The 17619-nt window shown below is 41.8% G+C and overlaps 1 protein-coding gene across 6 annotated transcripts; it reads left to right on the top strand.

The window, feature by feature from the left end:
- The first annotated feature begins 3656 nt into the window (after positions 1 to 3656).
- SLC25A15 (solute carrier family 25 member 15) lies at positions 3657 to 17361 on the top strand. 6 transcript variants are annotated; one of them, XM_051780520.1, is made up of 9 exons: positions 3662 to 3772; positions 4337 to 4441; positions 5192 to 5266; positions 6151 to 6278; positions 9162 to 9420; positions 12375 to 12512; positions 12841 to 13031; positions 14032 to 14190; positions 15079 to 17361. In XM_051780520.1, exons 4-9 carry the CDS (start codon positions 6224 to 6226, stop codon positions 15201 to 15203), a joined length of 927 nt encoding a protein of 308 aa, XP_051636480.1. In that variant the 5' UTR covers positions 3662 to 3772; positions 4337 to 4441; positions 5192 to 5266; positions 6151 to 6223; the 3' UTR covers positions 15204 to 17361. The 6 variants fall into 6 exon arrangements, with proteins under 6 accessions (XP_051636481.1, XP_051636480.1, XP_051636478.1 ...); XM_051780518.1 differs by lacking the exon at positions 5192 to 5266 and adding an exon at positions 5789 to 5875; XM_051780517.1 differs by lacking the exon at positions 5192 to 5266.
- Positions 17362 to 17619: the final 258 nt, after the last annotated feature.

The raw sequence follows: 17619 nt of genomic DNA on the forward strand, positions 1-17619 counted from the left end.
AAGTATAAAACGTAGGTTTCAGCCCATACAGCACTTTTGGTGTGTGGCTGGTTCACAGTGATGTTTCAGCATCCAGCCATTTTCCAAGGAAGGTCAGGTGTCCAAGGAGTGTGATATACAAAAGCCCTAAATTCGCACTTTGCATCACAACCCTCCTTTGCTGCGAGCTGCTGCATGGTAGTATCACATTGCCCCAGCTGAGACAATGTACCAAGACAATTCCCAGATTGGTTCATATTCAGTAACTAACTTTCTATAAGTCCATTGCACACCTCAACCATGAGTTATTTTTTTAAAAAATGGAGAGATGTTTTAAAAATTGTCCAAGAAACATACCATTTTCAGCTCTGCATGTCAGTTTTATGGATTGCTGTTTTGGCATGAGATTCAAAGGGTAAGTATTTGCAGCTGGCTAATAAACAGGAAGAAAATGCTCAGGGTACAGCATAACTCCATGGCAAGTGGTAGTTATGAAGAATATTAAGCAAAACAGAAAAAAATATTTTTTGGAAACAGAACCTGGAAGTACAATTCTTACACTACAAAGAAAAATTCTGCCAAAGACCTGTAGCAACAACATGAGCTTTTTGTTTTCGCCTCAAACTTGCATTATCCCTCATCTCTCTGCTTCCAGACCAGTCAGGTCTTCAATCTCCACACTTACTCTAGGAAGATGACACAGTTCACGAAGTTCTGGAATCCCGAAGGGAATGGGATTATCTAGGCTAGTAATGAATTTGATGCAATGAAAACATACCAGCAGACTGAAATGTCTAGTGCTGAGGCTGCTCACCTCCAACTCAGGGAATCTGTTTTGCATTAGGTTAGGGCCAAACATCCTTCTGAAACATGGTTCAAAAGTGGCCCCTAAACCTTCACTTCATTAGTAGAACCTACCCTGGAAAAGGCCAACACTGTCCTCTCACTTGCAGTTGACTGTGGTACATCAGTACACAAATCATTCTCACCTGTGTACCTGCAGAATGCATCTTACTTTTCCCCCATGTACAACCCCCACGTGGTACTGTCCTGCATGACCCACCTCTCCAAACAGTCTGAACAATATGCACTGCAAGGAGCTGGGTGAGTTTTGATGGTCTTGTTTCTGCAGCTCTGGCTGCTGTTCCGGAACAATACTTGCCAAGAACTGACATTCATCTTCTTGGGCAATGAGGATTTCTGTATTGATTAGGAAAGGCAAACTGGCTTACAGGGAGCAAACTGTCATCAGCTAGAGATGGTAAAGGACCCAGAAGATAGACTTGGACTGGTAGTATCCCACAGGATGGAAAGAAACATACATTGCAAGGAAACCCTTTCCTCTACTGCATCAGACAAGTTTCCACAGCATCTCCTTACAGCTTTTCATCTCCCAGAAGTTATGCATCTGTCCACTGCCAAAATACTCTCCTGAAGAGAAGTTGTGCCCCTCCATCGCACAGCGGACCATCACATCCCAAAGTCAATCACACATACCTCAAACCAGATCCCTTTAGTCTCAGAAACCACTTTTACATTCCTGCAAAGGACCTGCAAGCCAAGCTCTCTGCACACGTCCCATTTCTGTCATGCTTAAATCCTTTGAGGTGAAGCACGAAGTTAAACTCCCCCTCAGATAAACAGACTGACATCTCATCTTAGGAGACTGTCTCAGTAATTATGGCAGTTCTGCTATGGTTCCCCTGTACACACAAACTGCTGTTATTTCAGGGTACACAATTCCTAAATAAATCCCTCTTTAAAACCAAAAAGTCCTCCATGCCGGCCCAGTGCAGGGACAAAAGTATGGTTTGGCTGACTAGCCACGGGTGCAGGTAGCAGAAATAGCCACGTGGTGGCAATATGCTCATTGTAGTGCTGCATTCCATGGCTATAAAATCTCCCAGGCAATTATTTCAAGTGCTGTCACCATCTCCATCTCTTGTACAGAGTCCAAACAAGAGCAGATGGGTCCTGGTGGTCTGCCCGAGGAACGTGGCTGTGAAGAAGCATCCTGAAATACGCAAGGCCTGATGTTTTAGCTGGCAAATGGCAATGGCAGGCAGCACGTGGTTTAATGACATATTAATCACAAGTTTCACTGCATTGGGAGTTAGATGGTTTTCACCGACTGGATCTTCCAACATTGCTGCCATCCTACTAAAAAGGAAATCACCACACAGGTCAAAATTCTTTGCAACTAAACAGTAATCTCTTTAATATTGCGGGTTATTTGAGCTGTGCAACTAAATCACAATCACTAACTGGTTACCATAGACCCAGCAATTTATTTTTTTTTTACATTAAAGAAATAAAATAATTTATAATTCAATTTCTAAAGCCATTTATAACCTAGTTTGTTGTACCTTCACAATTGCCACACCTTGAATACTGAATCCAGCTCTGGGGTCACGAGCACAGGAAGGACATCAACCTGTTGGGAGCAAGTCCTGAGGAGGGTCACCAAGTTGGTTAGAGGGCAGAAGCACTTCTCCTACGAGGAGAGGCTGAGAGAATTGGGATATTCAGAATGGAAAAGAGGAGGCTTCAGGGTGACCCAATTGTGACCTTCCAGTACCTGAAGGGAGCCTACCAGAGAGACGGAAAGCAACTATTTAAAAAAGCATGTAGTGACAGGACAAGGGGGAATGGCTTCAAACTGAAAGACAGAAAGTTTAGATTAGATTTTAGGAAGAAATTCTTTACTCTGAGAGTGATGAGGCACTGGAACAAATTGCCAAACACTCCCTAAGAGTGTTCAAAGCCAAGCTGGTTGGAGCTCTGATCAACTTGGTCTAGTGAAAGGTATCCCTGCCCACAGCAGGGGAGTTAGAACTAGATAATCCTTAAAGTCCCTTCCGCCCCAGGCCATTCTATGATTCTATGATAAACCATTTAAAATAAATATTTCAAGAAAATAACCAGATAGAAAAATCAAATCTGAACTCTACAATTAATTAAAAGTGATGGGGGAAAATAAACACTTAACTTTATGGTATTTATAATGTTTTTGCCTTGGTTTGGGCTTTGAAAGTAGGAGCCACCAGATTTATTTGGTGGAAAAAAAATGGATCTAAGCTCAAATATGTAGATCTGGGTATCCAATCCACACAAACGTGTGCAGCTCAACAGGGATTACAGGCATACAGTGTTTCCCAAGTATGACTGACCGCTGATATACATGATGTACTGCTTTCAACTGGGCATTGTTTCTGACAAGCCTTATTGTAAGCACTTCAGTTAACTGCAAATCAAAGGGGGAAAAAAAAAGTACTCTGTAGTTTCAGCTGAGGAAAGTGATATTAGCACTCACCACAGTGGTTTAGGCCACTATATATGCGACAGGATCATGAAAGTGACACCTTAGGTGAGTGTCTCGGGAGTCATAACACAAACTGCTGTTATTCCAGAGTACGCAATCCCTAAATAAATCCTTCTTTATAACAAAATTTAAAAGAAAACCCAACCACCCAACCAAAAAAAAAAAAAAAAAAAGAAAAAAATACTATGGTTGTAATTCATAAATTCGGCTGCATCCTGCTCAATGAGCTTAAACACCGCCCAGCCCCAGCTTAAACACAGCCCAGCCCAGCCCCAGTTTAAACACAGCCCAGCCCAGCCCAGCCCAGCCCAGCCCAGCCCAGCCCAGCCCAGCCCCGCCGCCCCCCCCGCCACTACCCCGGCCCGCGCCTTTCCCGGGCCGCGGCGGGGCCGCGCCGCCTCCATCGCCGCCTCCATCTATATATATATATGGGGAGGGCAGCGCCGCTCTAGGGGGGGGACGGCGGCTCTGGTGAGTGGCGGTGCCGGGCGGGGGCAGCGGGTCGGCGGGGCTGGGAGTTCCCCCGGCTCGGGAGGCGGGCGGGCAGGCCTGGGATGCGCGGCGGGCGCGGGGTGGGGCCCCTCGGGAAGCGGCGGCGCGTGCGGCCGCCCGGGAGAGGCGCTGGGCCGGGGTCGGGCGGGCTCTGCTCCCCCGGGCCTCGGCAGAACGCAGGCCGGGGCGTCCTGCTCCCAATGGGCGGGTGTTGGCGGAGCGGGAATCCTAGCCTTCCTCCCCGCAGGAGCCTGAGCTGCGGTGTGGCCCCTGCCCCGCCCGCCCGCGGCGGCCCCGAGCACGTGTGACAGCCCGGCGCGGTGAGCCCCGGCACCGCCCCGCGCTGCTGCGCCGGGTGCCGGCCTGCTGAGACCTGGGGAGCGGGGTCACGGCCTGCCCGTGCGGGCTGTGGCGAGAAGCAGGACTGCCTTCTGGGTTTAGCTACTCAGTGTTTGGAGAAGGCATCAGCAGAGAGAAACATCTAGGGCTGCGGGCGGAGGACCCGGCAGGACCTGTTACACTAACTAGTGCTTCTGTTTTCAGGTTTGAGGCTTGGGTTCGATCTGGAAATAACAGAGCAGTTATTGCCTTGCTTTATCTACAAGCAGCTTTTAATCTATTAGTGCTATTACAAATAAGAAAAAATAGGTATGTACATATATAATACTGGTTTAGTTTTGACTAAGACTTAAATTTTCTGAAAGTGACACTGTGATGATATGGATCAGGCAACTAGACTTCCTTTGCTCTTAAAGTCTATGTTTTTATAGGTGTATTTTTTTTTCCTTCTGCTGCCAAGTTTTCTGTGGGTGATTTGGCATGTGCTCCCTTTAGGGACTGGCACAAGTCGATAAGCACTCAGCACGATGAAAGCAGTGTATATTTTACTGAACACAAGCAGTTGTTGCTCTCTAGTAATTCCCTTCATTCAAAGTCTGTCTCACTGATCTGTTGTTCTTTTCCTCTAAATTAGGTGCAAAACTGTGTAGTGCGGTGTGAACACTAATGAGGTATACAGGATAACAAAGTGCAATTTGGCCTTGGAGTCTCCATTGTGAAATAACACCTAGCATGCTATGGTGTCAGTAGCAAAACAGTTCAAGTCTGAAGCCACAATTTGAAAACTGAATGTTAGTGCCATTTATTACAAGAGTAATTATTTATTTTGTTTTAAATCCATTATGTTTAGATTTATGCAGCACATCTGAAACAGATTGGATGGGTAAAGTCACTGAGTGACAGTATTTGGCCTACTGGAGTATTTTTTAAGGTTCAGGAATAACAAATCTGTTTAGAGACAGGTTTTCTTAAAGCCTTGCTTGTATTCAAGTATCTGTGCTTCTTGTACAACGGCTGTATTTTATACAGTATGATTTTCTTATTATCCTTTCAATGTAGCCTACTGGAAATTGTTTCCCATTCGTATTACCCCAAAATATATTTTGAGAAGTAACAGGCTTCAAAAGAAGTACGGTAGGTAAAAGAGTGAAAATTGTTCTGTTTACTGATATACTGTGCTTGAAGCCAGGCTTAAAAGTCAATAAGGTGCTGATTCACGTGTGTATTTGTGTGGTAAATTTTAAGACTCCTGCAGCTTTTTGACAGCACTACCAGCCAAATGTCTCACTCAGCAGCATGGTTCTGAAACAGTTGGAGCTCTTTTGTCCCAGATATATAAGCTTAACTGCTTGCCCAGTGTACCTTGCTGCAAATTTGAAAATTGAATTCATTTGAATGCTTTATTTCAAAGTGTCACCTTTGTATTTCTGCTTTCCAGCTGCCTTACTGAGAGATGAGTTGCAGTTCTTATTTATAATATGCTGCTGTGTGGAACTTGCACTGGGAACATGACAGCCAGACACAATTCAAGATGTTCATGTTCATTTCCATTCCACTCATCTTTTGAGAACCACTTAATGTACTTGTATCATCATGGATAGTTTTCTTACCTGCTCTTCACCATGAGGAGAGGAGGTTCTCTGTTTTGTTTTATAGGTGAGGAGCTGAGACAGGGGTGAAATATTCCTGCCAGCTAGCCTTAGACACCTGATGTGAGACTATGCTTCTATAATCAATATAAAGGTAATGCTCACCACTATTCCCTGGATGTACTCTTTGCTTTCATTTGAAATATCCAGGGAAATTAGAAGCTGGAAAGACCAAGAAAGATGAAGGTAGATGTAATACTCCAGGAGACATGCTTCATGTAGCAAAATTGGTCAAAATACAAATATGCTAAGTCTCACTCCTGGGCACAAGAATTTCTGGCTCTAAATGGAAGAGTGAATGTGAAAGCATTCCTGTGATGCTTTTGCCTGTCAAGTTATTGTAAATTGTGTATCTCTCTCTTCCCTCAGGAGACAACTATCTCCATACCTAGGAGGAAACAGGAGACTTTGCTCTGAAGTAACCGGTAAACAAGTGTGAAGCATGAGGATTAACTCTGCTATTCAGGCTGCTATTGACCTCACAGCAGGAGCTGCAGGTAATACTGGAGAGAGCTTAATTGCACAAAACTTCTGAGAGACAGTTTTAATGCCTTTAACAAATGTAAAAGCAGTGTCCTTTTGTTATAAAAAGCCTCACCTTCTGCACTTTAGGGATACTGAGGTGAAGCAGTGACCTTAGCCAGTGTTGTAACTATCACTATTGCTCTTCCCCAGTGATACCCCTGCCACACAGTGAAGGCATAACCCCTTATTTCAGACTAATCATCTTCTGTGAGGAGGTTTAAATTTTCCTGTTTACATGAGTTCAAGAATCAAGCAGAGTTTTGGAATGAAGTCAGTGCATGAGTGATTGAGGTGCTGCTTTTGTCACAGGAACCCTCTCTAATTGAAAGAGACAAGAAGCTATCTGATGGGTTACTGGCTCAGACAACATCCTCTGAATGCTGTGGAGCTCAGTAGTAGAACTGATGATGAATTCACTTAACTGACTTCCCTTTCAGTCTAGTCTGCACCATAAAGTTTTACTGGACTAGTTATGTGGAAATGGTTGTATTGTTTCACTGATATTGCCATGTTGGCAATGTCTGTGTCTGAGGGATGTGGCTTTTAATTCTGCCAGGGAAAAGGGGTCTTTTTTGACATTTCTTAGCCAACAGTGTTTATACAGAAAAGGTGGAAGATTTGTCTAATTTACTGTTGTAACAAGTTGGACAATTTTATGGATTTTTTGCTTTCCCATAGAATGACTATTACAGTCAGTCCTTTTATGACTCTGTTAATGCTGTGAATATGTCAGTATTAATGGTGTTGTGTTCACTGGTAGTTATTTGGGGTCATTTGTCAGAGTGGAGGTTAACAGTGCAATGAGAAAGCAAGGGGTGACAGATAGCACGAGTCCAGTGTGGCAGTCTCTGCACCCTTTAGAAAATGTATCTAAGTAAGCAAACAGCTTGTTCCTCCAGCAAATTCATAACCTGGTTTTACCTTCCTCTCCAGATACTAGTCTTGACTACCTGTTAAGTAACGACACACTGGGCAAGTAAATTCTGAACAAGAAAAAATAAGTCATTTAGCTCTCTGTGGGTCATAGTCCTTTGCCTAGGATCTAAGCAACGTCTGATTACTTCTTTGATTCAGTAGGACTCTTTTCTCATTATTGCCATGTTGTTATAGAACCACACTTGTCTAAATGTTCAAATAGATTTGGCTTTTTTTGTTTTCTTGTTTGTTTTTGTTTTGTAGTTGGGTTTTTTATGACTCTTTACTGCTGGCTGGAAGAATTATTTTTTTCTTTAGTATTTTAGATAATAACTAGGACCCTTGGTCTTTATCTTGAGGCTTACAAAGTTCTTTGCTGTAGTTCACTAGGCTTTTTGTACCACCTCCGATGACAGTCTTTTTGGAACATCCATTCTCTGTCAACTCCCAATTTTTCAGCTTTACATTTCCAAGACTGTTCCTGGTTTTCCTGGGTAGTAGCCATTATTTTATTACAGAAACCTAGCATTTGTCCTGTAAATTAATATCTACCTTCCCTGCAAATACCATTGGCTGAGCCTTTCCAGCTCTGCTTTTCATTTGAAGCTTACATGGATGTTACTGGTCTGATCCAGCTACTTTTCTCCTTGGTTATCCTTCCATAACAGGAAACTCTTTGTGCTTCCTTGCATGATTTGCTCTGAAGCTTTTAACCATCTGGTTGAGAATGAGGTTTTATGGCAGCTAGACTTGAATTTCTCCAAAAAGCCTGAAGTACCTCTTTGCAGAGGAGCAAGAATGTAACACAAATGTGTTTGCAAAGAGTAAAACAGATTGTAAATAACATTCCTTAAACAAACACTTGCTTACTCTTCTCCCCACATAAAAGACACAGAACTAATCTTAATTGTATTCACACATTTGTTTCCATTTCAGTTACTTTGTTATCTCCATTTACAGATAATTTAAGGTATATGCATGTCAACCTTGCTTTGGTTAAAGATGAACTTCTGTTTTAGGACGGTTCTCTCTTTCTAAAAAAAGCAAAACCATAAAGCCTATATAAGGCACATGTATCATGTGCTTCCTGGCAGGTGTGTGCTTCTAATAGATTGCTATCACTGTACACTGTTTCTTACTGAAAAAGTGTAACATTAGCTCTTTCTGCAGGCTACAGAATTGAGTTAGGTCTTGTGGAGGGACACTGCACTGTGAGTGAAATGGTTACTGATGACGTTAATGGAAATATCTCACAAGTCTTCAGGGTATTGACCTTGCAGTTCAGTTTGGAAAAGATATCATGTTGAGAAACTTTGCCCTTTTGTCCTTTTTCAGCTTATACTCAACACTTTCTTCCAGTATGTGGAAATAAATGTATTTAAGAGCCATCTGGAGTTTTGAAGTAAAGGGTTTGAGTCTTTGGTTATCAACTTATTATATATGATCAGTTTAGCACTCTCAGCAGTGTTCCTTCTGCCCTGGAGGAAAAACTTGATTACTAATCTTTCAGGGGGTTTTTGTTTTTTTATTATTGGAATGTAAAATCAGATGGTTTCTGAATCACATCATAAATAAGCAAAGGAAAATGCTACTCAACTCATTGACACAAGTGACTTGATTGCAGAACAATACTTCTAATTCAGCACAAGTTTATACACGTGAGCTGATTCATTTAGATGCTTGCTTTTCATGAGGTAAAGAAATGTTTAATGATAATCGTGCTATTACTGCCCCTTCGCCTGATTTTTATTTCTTAGGGTAACTAAATTCACCACTGACAATTGATGCTATTGTGCTAAAATCAGTGCACTTTTCTTTTCCTACAGAGAATTAAATTTATCTTTGCTTTTTGTGTGATTTTGCTAATACTGGTGCTTGAGTATAGATGTCAAAGTTGTGATAACCTTCAGCCACCCTCTTAACTTCCACTGCTTGCTTAGGTGGGACAGCATGCGTGGTGACTGGCCAGCCCTTTGACACTGCAAAGGTGAAGATGCAGACGTTCCCCGACATGTACAAAGGACTTGTTGACTGTTTTGTGAAAACCTATAAGCAAGTGGGGTTTCGAGGCTTCTACAAGGGAACCACACCAGCCCTTCTAGCCAACATCGCAGAGAACTCTGTTCTGTTCATGTGCTATGGATTTTGCCAACAAATTGTGAGAAGAATTGTTGGAGTTGACAGGAAAACAAAGCTCAGGTTAGTAATAAAAATCTGGCTTGTGTTTTAAAATAAATAAATAAAAAATCATGCCTTTGCTACTTGCCAATACTGTGTTATCAGGGTGCAAGTGATGTTCCACACCTTTCTCTGCCAGTATAAAGTGGAATATAGACCTTTATGTGATGATATGGTGTCTAAATATAATAGAGCCACCTACTAACCAGTCACTGTAGCTGTCTGGTTTAGATAATCACAACTTATCTGGAGTATTCAAGACCTGGAACATTTTTATCAATGGAACTGAGCATTGCAACACCTTGATGTCTAGGTTGTTCTGATTTTGAAGGGGAGCTAGTGTTTCTTCTTACAGGGAGGCATACTAAAGGGAAAGGACAGTTTTCTAATATTGCCTTGTTTTTAAAAATTATTTATTTAAGTTTCAAAAGCTTGAATGTAATGGTGGTTAGATGAAAGGTCTCATTTTGAACAGTGTATTGTCTACTACACTGGCAAAAAGTGATCGCCTAAAGAATAAGAAAGAAGTGTTTAATACTTACTGAGTCCTCTGCCAAGTTTGTTCTTAGTTCAGAGGATTTCTTGGTTCTGGTTTGATCCAGTCACTGACTTTGGACCTTTTGAAGACTTGTTCAGTCTCCTCTTGAATTCTTCTAATTACCTTGCCTCTGAAGTACACTTTGGCAGGGAGCCCTGCAAACGATAGTCATTAACTCCGTAACTGTTGATCCTTAGCCACTGGGATTTTGTAGATCTCTATCCATTGCTCCATGCCCCTCTTCCCCACCTGAATCTTTTCTTATATGGGAGAATTGCAGCCCTCCTAATCAATGAGCACTCTGAAGCTGTTCCTTTAACTTTCATTGCTGTCTTTCTCTGAAGCTCCTGTAATTCTAATGTGTCTGGGGATTTAGCTTACGAGACCAGAGTTGTGCAGAGTATTCAAGATGTGAACAGGTTGTGGATTTATGCACTGGCACAATGATTATGATCTAGATAGGATGGCTGTTCTCCAGATGCATCACTTTAGAGCTGTCAGTGGCCCAGCAGTCTCAGTGTGCCTTACTGTTATGCATTTCTTAAGGTATGTCTTCTGTGCAGCACTAAGATTAGCTGCACCTTCTCCATCCTTGTGCTATGCCACAGGGTGCAAAAGGCTTCTCTTACTGTCCTAACTCCATTCATTCAAAGGGTAATGCAAGGCTAACCACATTCAGCTTTGTATTAATAGCTTTGTCCTGCCTCTGTCATATGTGTCTCCAGTGGAAGTAGCAGGCCATGATTCTGCATTTGAGATCTCTGACATGATACGGGTAGCTTCCTAAGTGCAAGACAATTATCTAAAAGTGACATTAAGTGAGGTGTTCTCCTGTCACACTAAGACATGCTGTATCTTAAAACTGAGGCCTTCTATGAGGGGAATATGAAGTGAAGAAACAAATCATATTATCTCTACTTGCATTATTTTTCACTGTTTTCTGACAGTTAAGACCCTTCAGCTGAGACAAGACTGTTTTCACCTTTCCTTATTGCTTTCTTAAATCAGAGGGTTTCTGCTTGCTCAGCTTACAGATTCCTTACCGTTTCCTATCCACTAAAATGTTGGCGGTAGGCCTACCAGCATGTTTCACTTCTTAACCTTCTTTTATGATCATCCTGGTAGGTAGACCACAGATGTGCAGAGGTCCTAGGATCATCTCATGTGACTGAGACAGCATGTTTATGCTGTGTGCAACGGAGGTAGTGCAGGAAACTTTGAACCGTACATTGGTGTACTACTGTCCTTAGAGTCAGATACAGAATGGAAATGTAATTTGAGTATGTAACAATAGCAAGTGCATTTGGCATCTGATCCTTCTTTCCTCAGTCAGATAATGGTGCTTTTCAGATCCAGGGTGGCTGCTTAATGTCTTGTTGATTCAAGATCAAATAGCGTGAGTGTACAGCTGTCACTGCTATATCTGATTATGTCATGAGCTTTGCTTCATGTCACAACTTCAGTTTCGTGATGCTTCTGCAAGGTGAAGAATTGTAGCTTTAATCTCTGATACTATAGATGTATCAAACTGCTGGACACAGGGCAAACATCTCCCTTGTATGGAAAGAATTTTTGTGCTGCAATGAGGTTGGTCTCAGCTGTGCCAACTCCCCAGGTTCTGAAAGAAGAGAGAAGCTCCACTTCTATGCTATTGTGCAGCTCCTGTCTAACACATCAGAATCTGAAGGAGCCTGTTTAAAATGCATCATAAATCAGTATGACCCTCGAATACCAGCCTTTTGAGTCCTGGCAGTTTAGCAACCCCAGAATTTGTGGTATGTGTAAAATCACCACAAAGTAAGCCCTAGGTTTGGAATACTGTGAGTCATTGCAGATGACAGTGCTGTCTTGTTCAGTGTTGTAGTTTATGTTTGTCTGTGCTATCTCTGATTCACGTTGTTGCATTCATGGTAATACATCCATAGAAAGATTACAGTGATCCATTGTGCCTTGCTTTCAGTTTTCTAGCATCTTTCACTGAAATCCTGTATTAATACTGGTAAAGTGAATTTGAAAACACTGACATCTATCTATATGAGGTGATTGTTGCTCCTGTTCTCTTTGAGGAAGTAACTAGTACCCAAAAGTTGCCCAGTAAAACAAGTCTATGGAAATCTTTATAAAAGCCAAAAAGGGGAATATTTGATGGTGTTTATTGTGCTGCAATCACTGAAGTACAGCAAAAAGGGTAGAGGTTGCAATATATCTTCCTGGGTGTCAAAAGGATGTCTTTGTGTTGCAAAGAAGATAGGATGAGCTAGTTTTTTCCTCTCTCTAGTTCAAGTAACTGCCCTTTTCCCTTGAGACTTTCTACCAGGATTGACAGTTTTTCTTGAGGATATTTAGACTAGAGGTTCAGGAAGCTGATTGCTGGTGTGGTGGCTCCACTGCACTAAAGGTCATTGCCCAAATACCTTCTTCAGTTTCTTTCTTGCAGTGATCTGCAGAATGCTGCTGCAGGCTCCTTCGCCTCTGCCTTTGCCACCCTTGTCCTCTGCCCCACAGAGCTGGTGAAGTGCCGGCTACAGGCCATGTATGAAATGCAGTTGTCAGGAAAGATAATCCAGGGACACAAGTAAGTATACACCCTGCCCAGTATCTCTGAAACCATTTTATGTGTATTATTACTTCAAATTCTGTATTGGCTCAGTGTCACATTTGTAGTTCCTTGCTAATCAGAGCAGAGTTGTGGCTGGAAGGGTCACAGCCTGCAGGCCTTTTGGGTGCTAGTAAAGCTGGATGCCAGTGAAGGGCTCCTAGCAGAATCTTGTTCTAAGTCTTACTTTAATTCTGGTGTTTACACAATAGGTCTAGCCCTTAATTGTCACTGCAGTTGCCTTTGTTCTGTAACCTCTCATTATCTGACTATTAAGCATCACTAACTGGATCAACCTCTCTATCAGTACAGTTTGGTCAGTAGTGAAGGGTGTTATTCAAAAGGACGGCCCCCTTGGATTTTACCGTGGCCTGTCAAGCACTTTGCTGCGGGAAGTCCCAGGCTATTTCTTCTTCTTTGGAGGGTATGAACTGAGCCGGACATTCTTTGCCTCTGGGAGATCAAAAGATGATTTAGGTATGGTGACTCTTTTTCCAGGTGCGTTTTAGCATGTTGTTATGGGGGACATAAGGGAGGGCTTATCTTCCATGAAGATACACTAACGATGCACAGCAGTTGTACAATACATGTAAAATGAAGGAAACTGGGAATAGTAAATATGGAGGTCTGCATTTTGTGTATATATAGTAATGAATTATTGAAGTGACTGCTTTCTAATGAAGCAGGATATATTATAAATGGAAAATGAAAACAGTGAGCTAACAGTACAGAACTGCTGAAATATCTGACCGTACAGTGTAACACAACTCTGAACTATTTCATTTCAGCAACCATTTAGAGTGATTTTGAAGTATTTATCTGTATTCTCTTGAACAGCATGCTCAAGTGTATGCTGAAATGTATGCTGACCATTAGATGTAATTATAATGATAGTAAGAGAACACTGAGATTGAAAATTAGACGTGAAAAAAATGTGGCAATGCCAGAATAAAGATTGCCTATGTCCTGTTGAAAGACTGAACAGTAATACTTTGTCTTGCTGGGAGTTGGGATTTCAGCTGCATGCATTCTGGACTGGTTTGTTACAAAATGTTTATAAACATTTGATCTGATCTGAAATACAAAATCAGGGTGCATCATAAAAAAATGACTGATCACAAAATAACTCACTCTACTGTACCAAAGAAATCTCTGTATAGGTGATTAGTAACACTATATGACATAGCTCTAAACTGTTTCACAATTAGCCTTGGAAAGTGGTTACAAGTGTTAAAGCAGTAAATTTAGTTAATACAGAGAAGACAGAATTCTGAGTTATGGTTTTTTAGCATGGCAAATAATCTAAGAGGCACTCTTTATAACCTTTGAGCGTCTAGTTAAACTTGTAATTTACCAGTGGCTTAAAATTAACTTAAAGGCTTGGGAGGGAGAAGAAACTGCTCTTTTGTCATAAGCAGGTTGCTCTGTTCTCTTTGACTTTTGTAGATGAAATAATGTTATATTTGTGCTGGTGAATATTGTTATTTGTTAACTTTAGGTCCTGTTCCTTTGCTACTAAGTGGAGGTTTTGGAGGCAGCTGTCTGTGGATTTCTGTGTATCCTGTGGACTGTGTCAAATCTAGAATTCAGGTTCTTTCAATGGCTGGAAAACAGGCAGGCTTTATGGGAACATTTGTAACTGTTGTGAAAACTGAAGGTAAGTATGCAAGCAGAACAGCTGAATTTTATAGGGCTACAGACTGAAATCTATCTCTTCAACACTTGAAATTGCATAAGAAATCTAGTCCAGTGACAATGTGTTAGAGATAGACAATAACTGTTTCTAGCAAACACAAATATTAATGCTTCATCTAGTCTGGAAAACTTGGAATCTAGGAATTGAGACCTACTGCATCTGCCCTGCTTCTTGGTTTAGGAGACTATTCACTTAAAGCTAACAAAAGCTCAGGAGGTATTAAAAGTAGATAAAGGAATGAGGTCCATTACCTATGACCAAACCTAGGTTACATGAAGATTGAAGGATCTGGATAAGTTCCATGCAGAATTTTTCTTCACCTCTAGAAGTTAATATATGGCTGATCATTGATTTATCAAACAGCCCTGTCCAGCCTGGCATGGAGACATCTACCTCAGCATCTCATCTCTGGAAAAGGCCTAGGTCAGGCATTTTGGAAGATGGTCTAAGAACGTACATGGCATCAAATATGAATCCTGGCCCCAGTGCTAGGGAAGATACTCCTCAGAACTTAAAATTTACTTGGGGCACAGCTCCAACATAGTCCTGCTGTTTTTTCTGTCTCCTTGCCAGCTGTGGTATATCTGCTGTGAAGTGTATCTCGGTGACCAAGACCTTGTCATACCTGAAATAAGCTTCTAACATAAGCACTTACATGGCTAAACTCGTGTTACAATGCTAGATACTCCTATATCAATATCCAGTAACACTGTGTTAGCAGCTACACCACTGAGTTCAGGTCTGTGTTCATGCTCCTCTAAGCAGAAGCTTGCTTCAGTATCCCTCAAAGGTGGTTGATGCAGACAGCCAATGTATTAAATGACTAACTGGCTCTGATTTCATTTCCAGGTGTTCTTGCCTTGTATTCTGGACTAACGCCAACTATGATCCGTGCGTTCGTGGCCAACGGGGCACTGTTCCTTGCCTATGAGTACAGCCGGAAACTTATGATGAAACAAATAGATTCTTACTGATACCTTCCTCCAGATAAAGAACAAACAATTATTATAAATAAATGATCAAAAATATGTAGGTCACATGATGGTCTGAGGAGGGCCAAATCAGTGACCTAATTTTAGGAACTCAACTCCAGTCTAGGATTTGTAATCTTTCAAAATCAGGTGATTTTATAGAGCTGTGTACATACTGCCTGAATTGCACAAGCAGAACTATCTCCATCTTGCAGATTCTGCACTAGGTACATTGCATGTCATAAATGTATTTCCTGACCTGTAATGGTGCTAAAAACACTTATTAACCTGTGGAGTTTAATGTAACATGAGACAGTAGGCTATGATTTGCCTACAGCAAAGCACTGGTTTTACATCTCTGCTGTCATAGTGACCTTTACCAGTTGTTGCTGGTGTGTGACTCAAAAATAACATCAGTCTTGTCTAATCATACTGATTATGGATGACTTGGACATAAACCTCAACTAGACCACTGTCCTTCTCCAGCTCCCAGCTGCTCTGTGACGTGCCAAGGTCTTCACAGATGGTGTCTGACTTACATACTCTGTCCTACTGAATGGGCTTATAAAAGTAGGAAGTGTTCACCCCCTACTACCTTGTACAAATGATATGCATGTGTTTTTGATAAAAGAAACCCAGTAACAATGATAAGGAATCTATGCAGCATTTTACTGTTTTCTAAATCCTTTCAAGAAGTGGTAGAATATGCTAAGCACTGCTTAACATAAGGGACAGTGCTGGAAAGAGCTGCTGGCTCTGAGCACAGAATTGTAAGTTTGTGCAGGCTCCTGTTTGGGCCGCCTTGTCATGAACGAGTCCATGTGCTGGAAGGACAGGAAGCTGAAGAGGAGCAGAGAGCTAGAACTGTTCTTAAAGACACCTGACACTATGGTCTCTTGTATAGCACACTCTTACTTGGGCTGAGTTCTGCCCCTTGCTGTGCCTCTTCAGCTGAGTGGAAAAAGCTCATGTGACTGGATAGCTTGTATCACCTTCAGGCCTGGAGGGCATGCCTGCTTAGTCATGTTCCTTGATTAACTGTGTAGTTAGTGTTACCCAAAATAATGCAGTGACACCTATTTCCAGATGCCGCTTTGGTTCTTGAGGTAGACCATTCTTTGTACAAGCATGCTCTGCCTTGTAAGAAGCAGCTACTGTCTTATCCTGGAATAAGTCCAAGCAGGTCTCAGGTCAGCACAAGCTTGGGCCTGGAGTTGTACAGCGATGCTGTGTGCTGTAAGTGCAGCCCAGCAGTGGCGGGGGGGGCACAGACAGAGCCCTTTGACTCTCTGATAGCATCACAGCTACACAGAGAGTAGCAGCTTCTCACAGCAACCACCTTTGTTAGAGCTGGAACAGCCTCATTTTGCATGTTACAGCTTCCCTTTCAGATCCCAGAAACAGGAAGAAGCTTTAAGCATAGATGAAATCATCTCAATACCTGCTGCCTCTTGCAGTAGAGCCAGGGTGCACCTAAGCTGGCTAATTTCTTACACTGGCACAGCCTCTGATGGAAAATGGTTGCTGCAGTTCCACAAACTCTTCTTGCTGCTCCAGCTTTCAAGTGCAGAAGGAACAAGTCATCTCCCTTTCATATACCATCAGAAAAGGCAATTAAAGCAGGGCATGGCTGAAGAATCTTCAGTGTCTATTGCACCACTTTACCTTGATTGACTAATACACTAGGAGCAGCAATACTCTGGAGTGCCAGTACTTTAAAGGGAATTTATACCAAATGTTTAAATAATTCAGGTAGGAGGGTGAGACTTTAAGAGTTGTTAGACTTCTCCTTTTCAAAGTTGTCTAGCTACGAGAAATAGTATATTTGTACATGTTTCTAATAGTTACAAAAAGGTGAGGACTGACTCCACATCAGTGGAATACTTCAATCTATTTCTTAGATTTGTCTTTGCTTTCATTTTTTAAAGCTCATGGTTGCAGTTTTTAATATAGCAGTTGAAGCTTCAAGAGAAGCAGGATATTTAAAACTGAACCTACAGCAAGAAGCTGGTGACATTTTTGAGAGTTTACCTTCTGAAGTTGATGTAAGCAGGAATTTTTCCATTCACAGCTGCTTAAGCTGTACACATGTATCAGTTGTTCAGCTAAGAACTTCATAATGGTATAGGAATTCATGGGAATAAAGTTTCATTTGATTTACTGAGTACCTCATGATTGTTTATGCAACACCATTTAACAAGCTTATCCAGCTGAGAAACAAAGAGAGATTGGAGTCAACATCACCACCTCTCTAGAATTAAAGGAATAGACTTTTTACAACCAGTGAATGTATAAAGCCCTTAAAACCAAAGGGAAAGTGGCAGCAAGAGCAAGGTGCTGTGAAACAACTGCTAATTTTATATCTTCTACTATGGAAAATGAAGCCCGTGGTTCAGCGCTTGGCCTGTTGCTTCGTTAG

Source organism: Manacus candei, unplaced genomic scaffold (genome assembly GCF_025592945.1).
Source record: "Manacus candei isolate 608988 ecotype Guabito, Panama unplaced genomic scaffold, ASM2559294v1 h1tg000014l, whole genome shotgun sequence".
NCBI lineage: Eukaryota > Metazoa > Chordata > Aves > Passeriformes > Pipridae > Manacus > Manacus candei.

What these genes read in the sequence shown, in the direction of transcription:
- SLC25A15 (XM_051780521.1), top strand. Translation starts at nt 6,224, where the DNA reads ATGAGGATTAACTCTGCTATTCAGGCTGCTATTGACCTCACAGCAGGA. An exon ending in GACAGGAAAACAAAGCTCAG is followed by an intron (nt 9,421 to 12,374) that starts GTTAGTAATAAA and finishes TCTTTCTTGCAG; the next exon opens with TGATCTGCAGAATGCTGCTG. An exon ending in TATGGTGACTCTTTTTCCAG is followed by an intron (nt 13,032 to 14,031) that starts GTGCGTTTTAGC and finishes TGTTAACTTTAG; the next exon opens with GTCCTGTTCCTTTGCTACTA.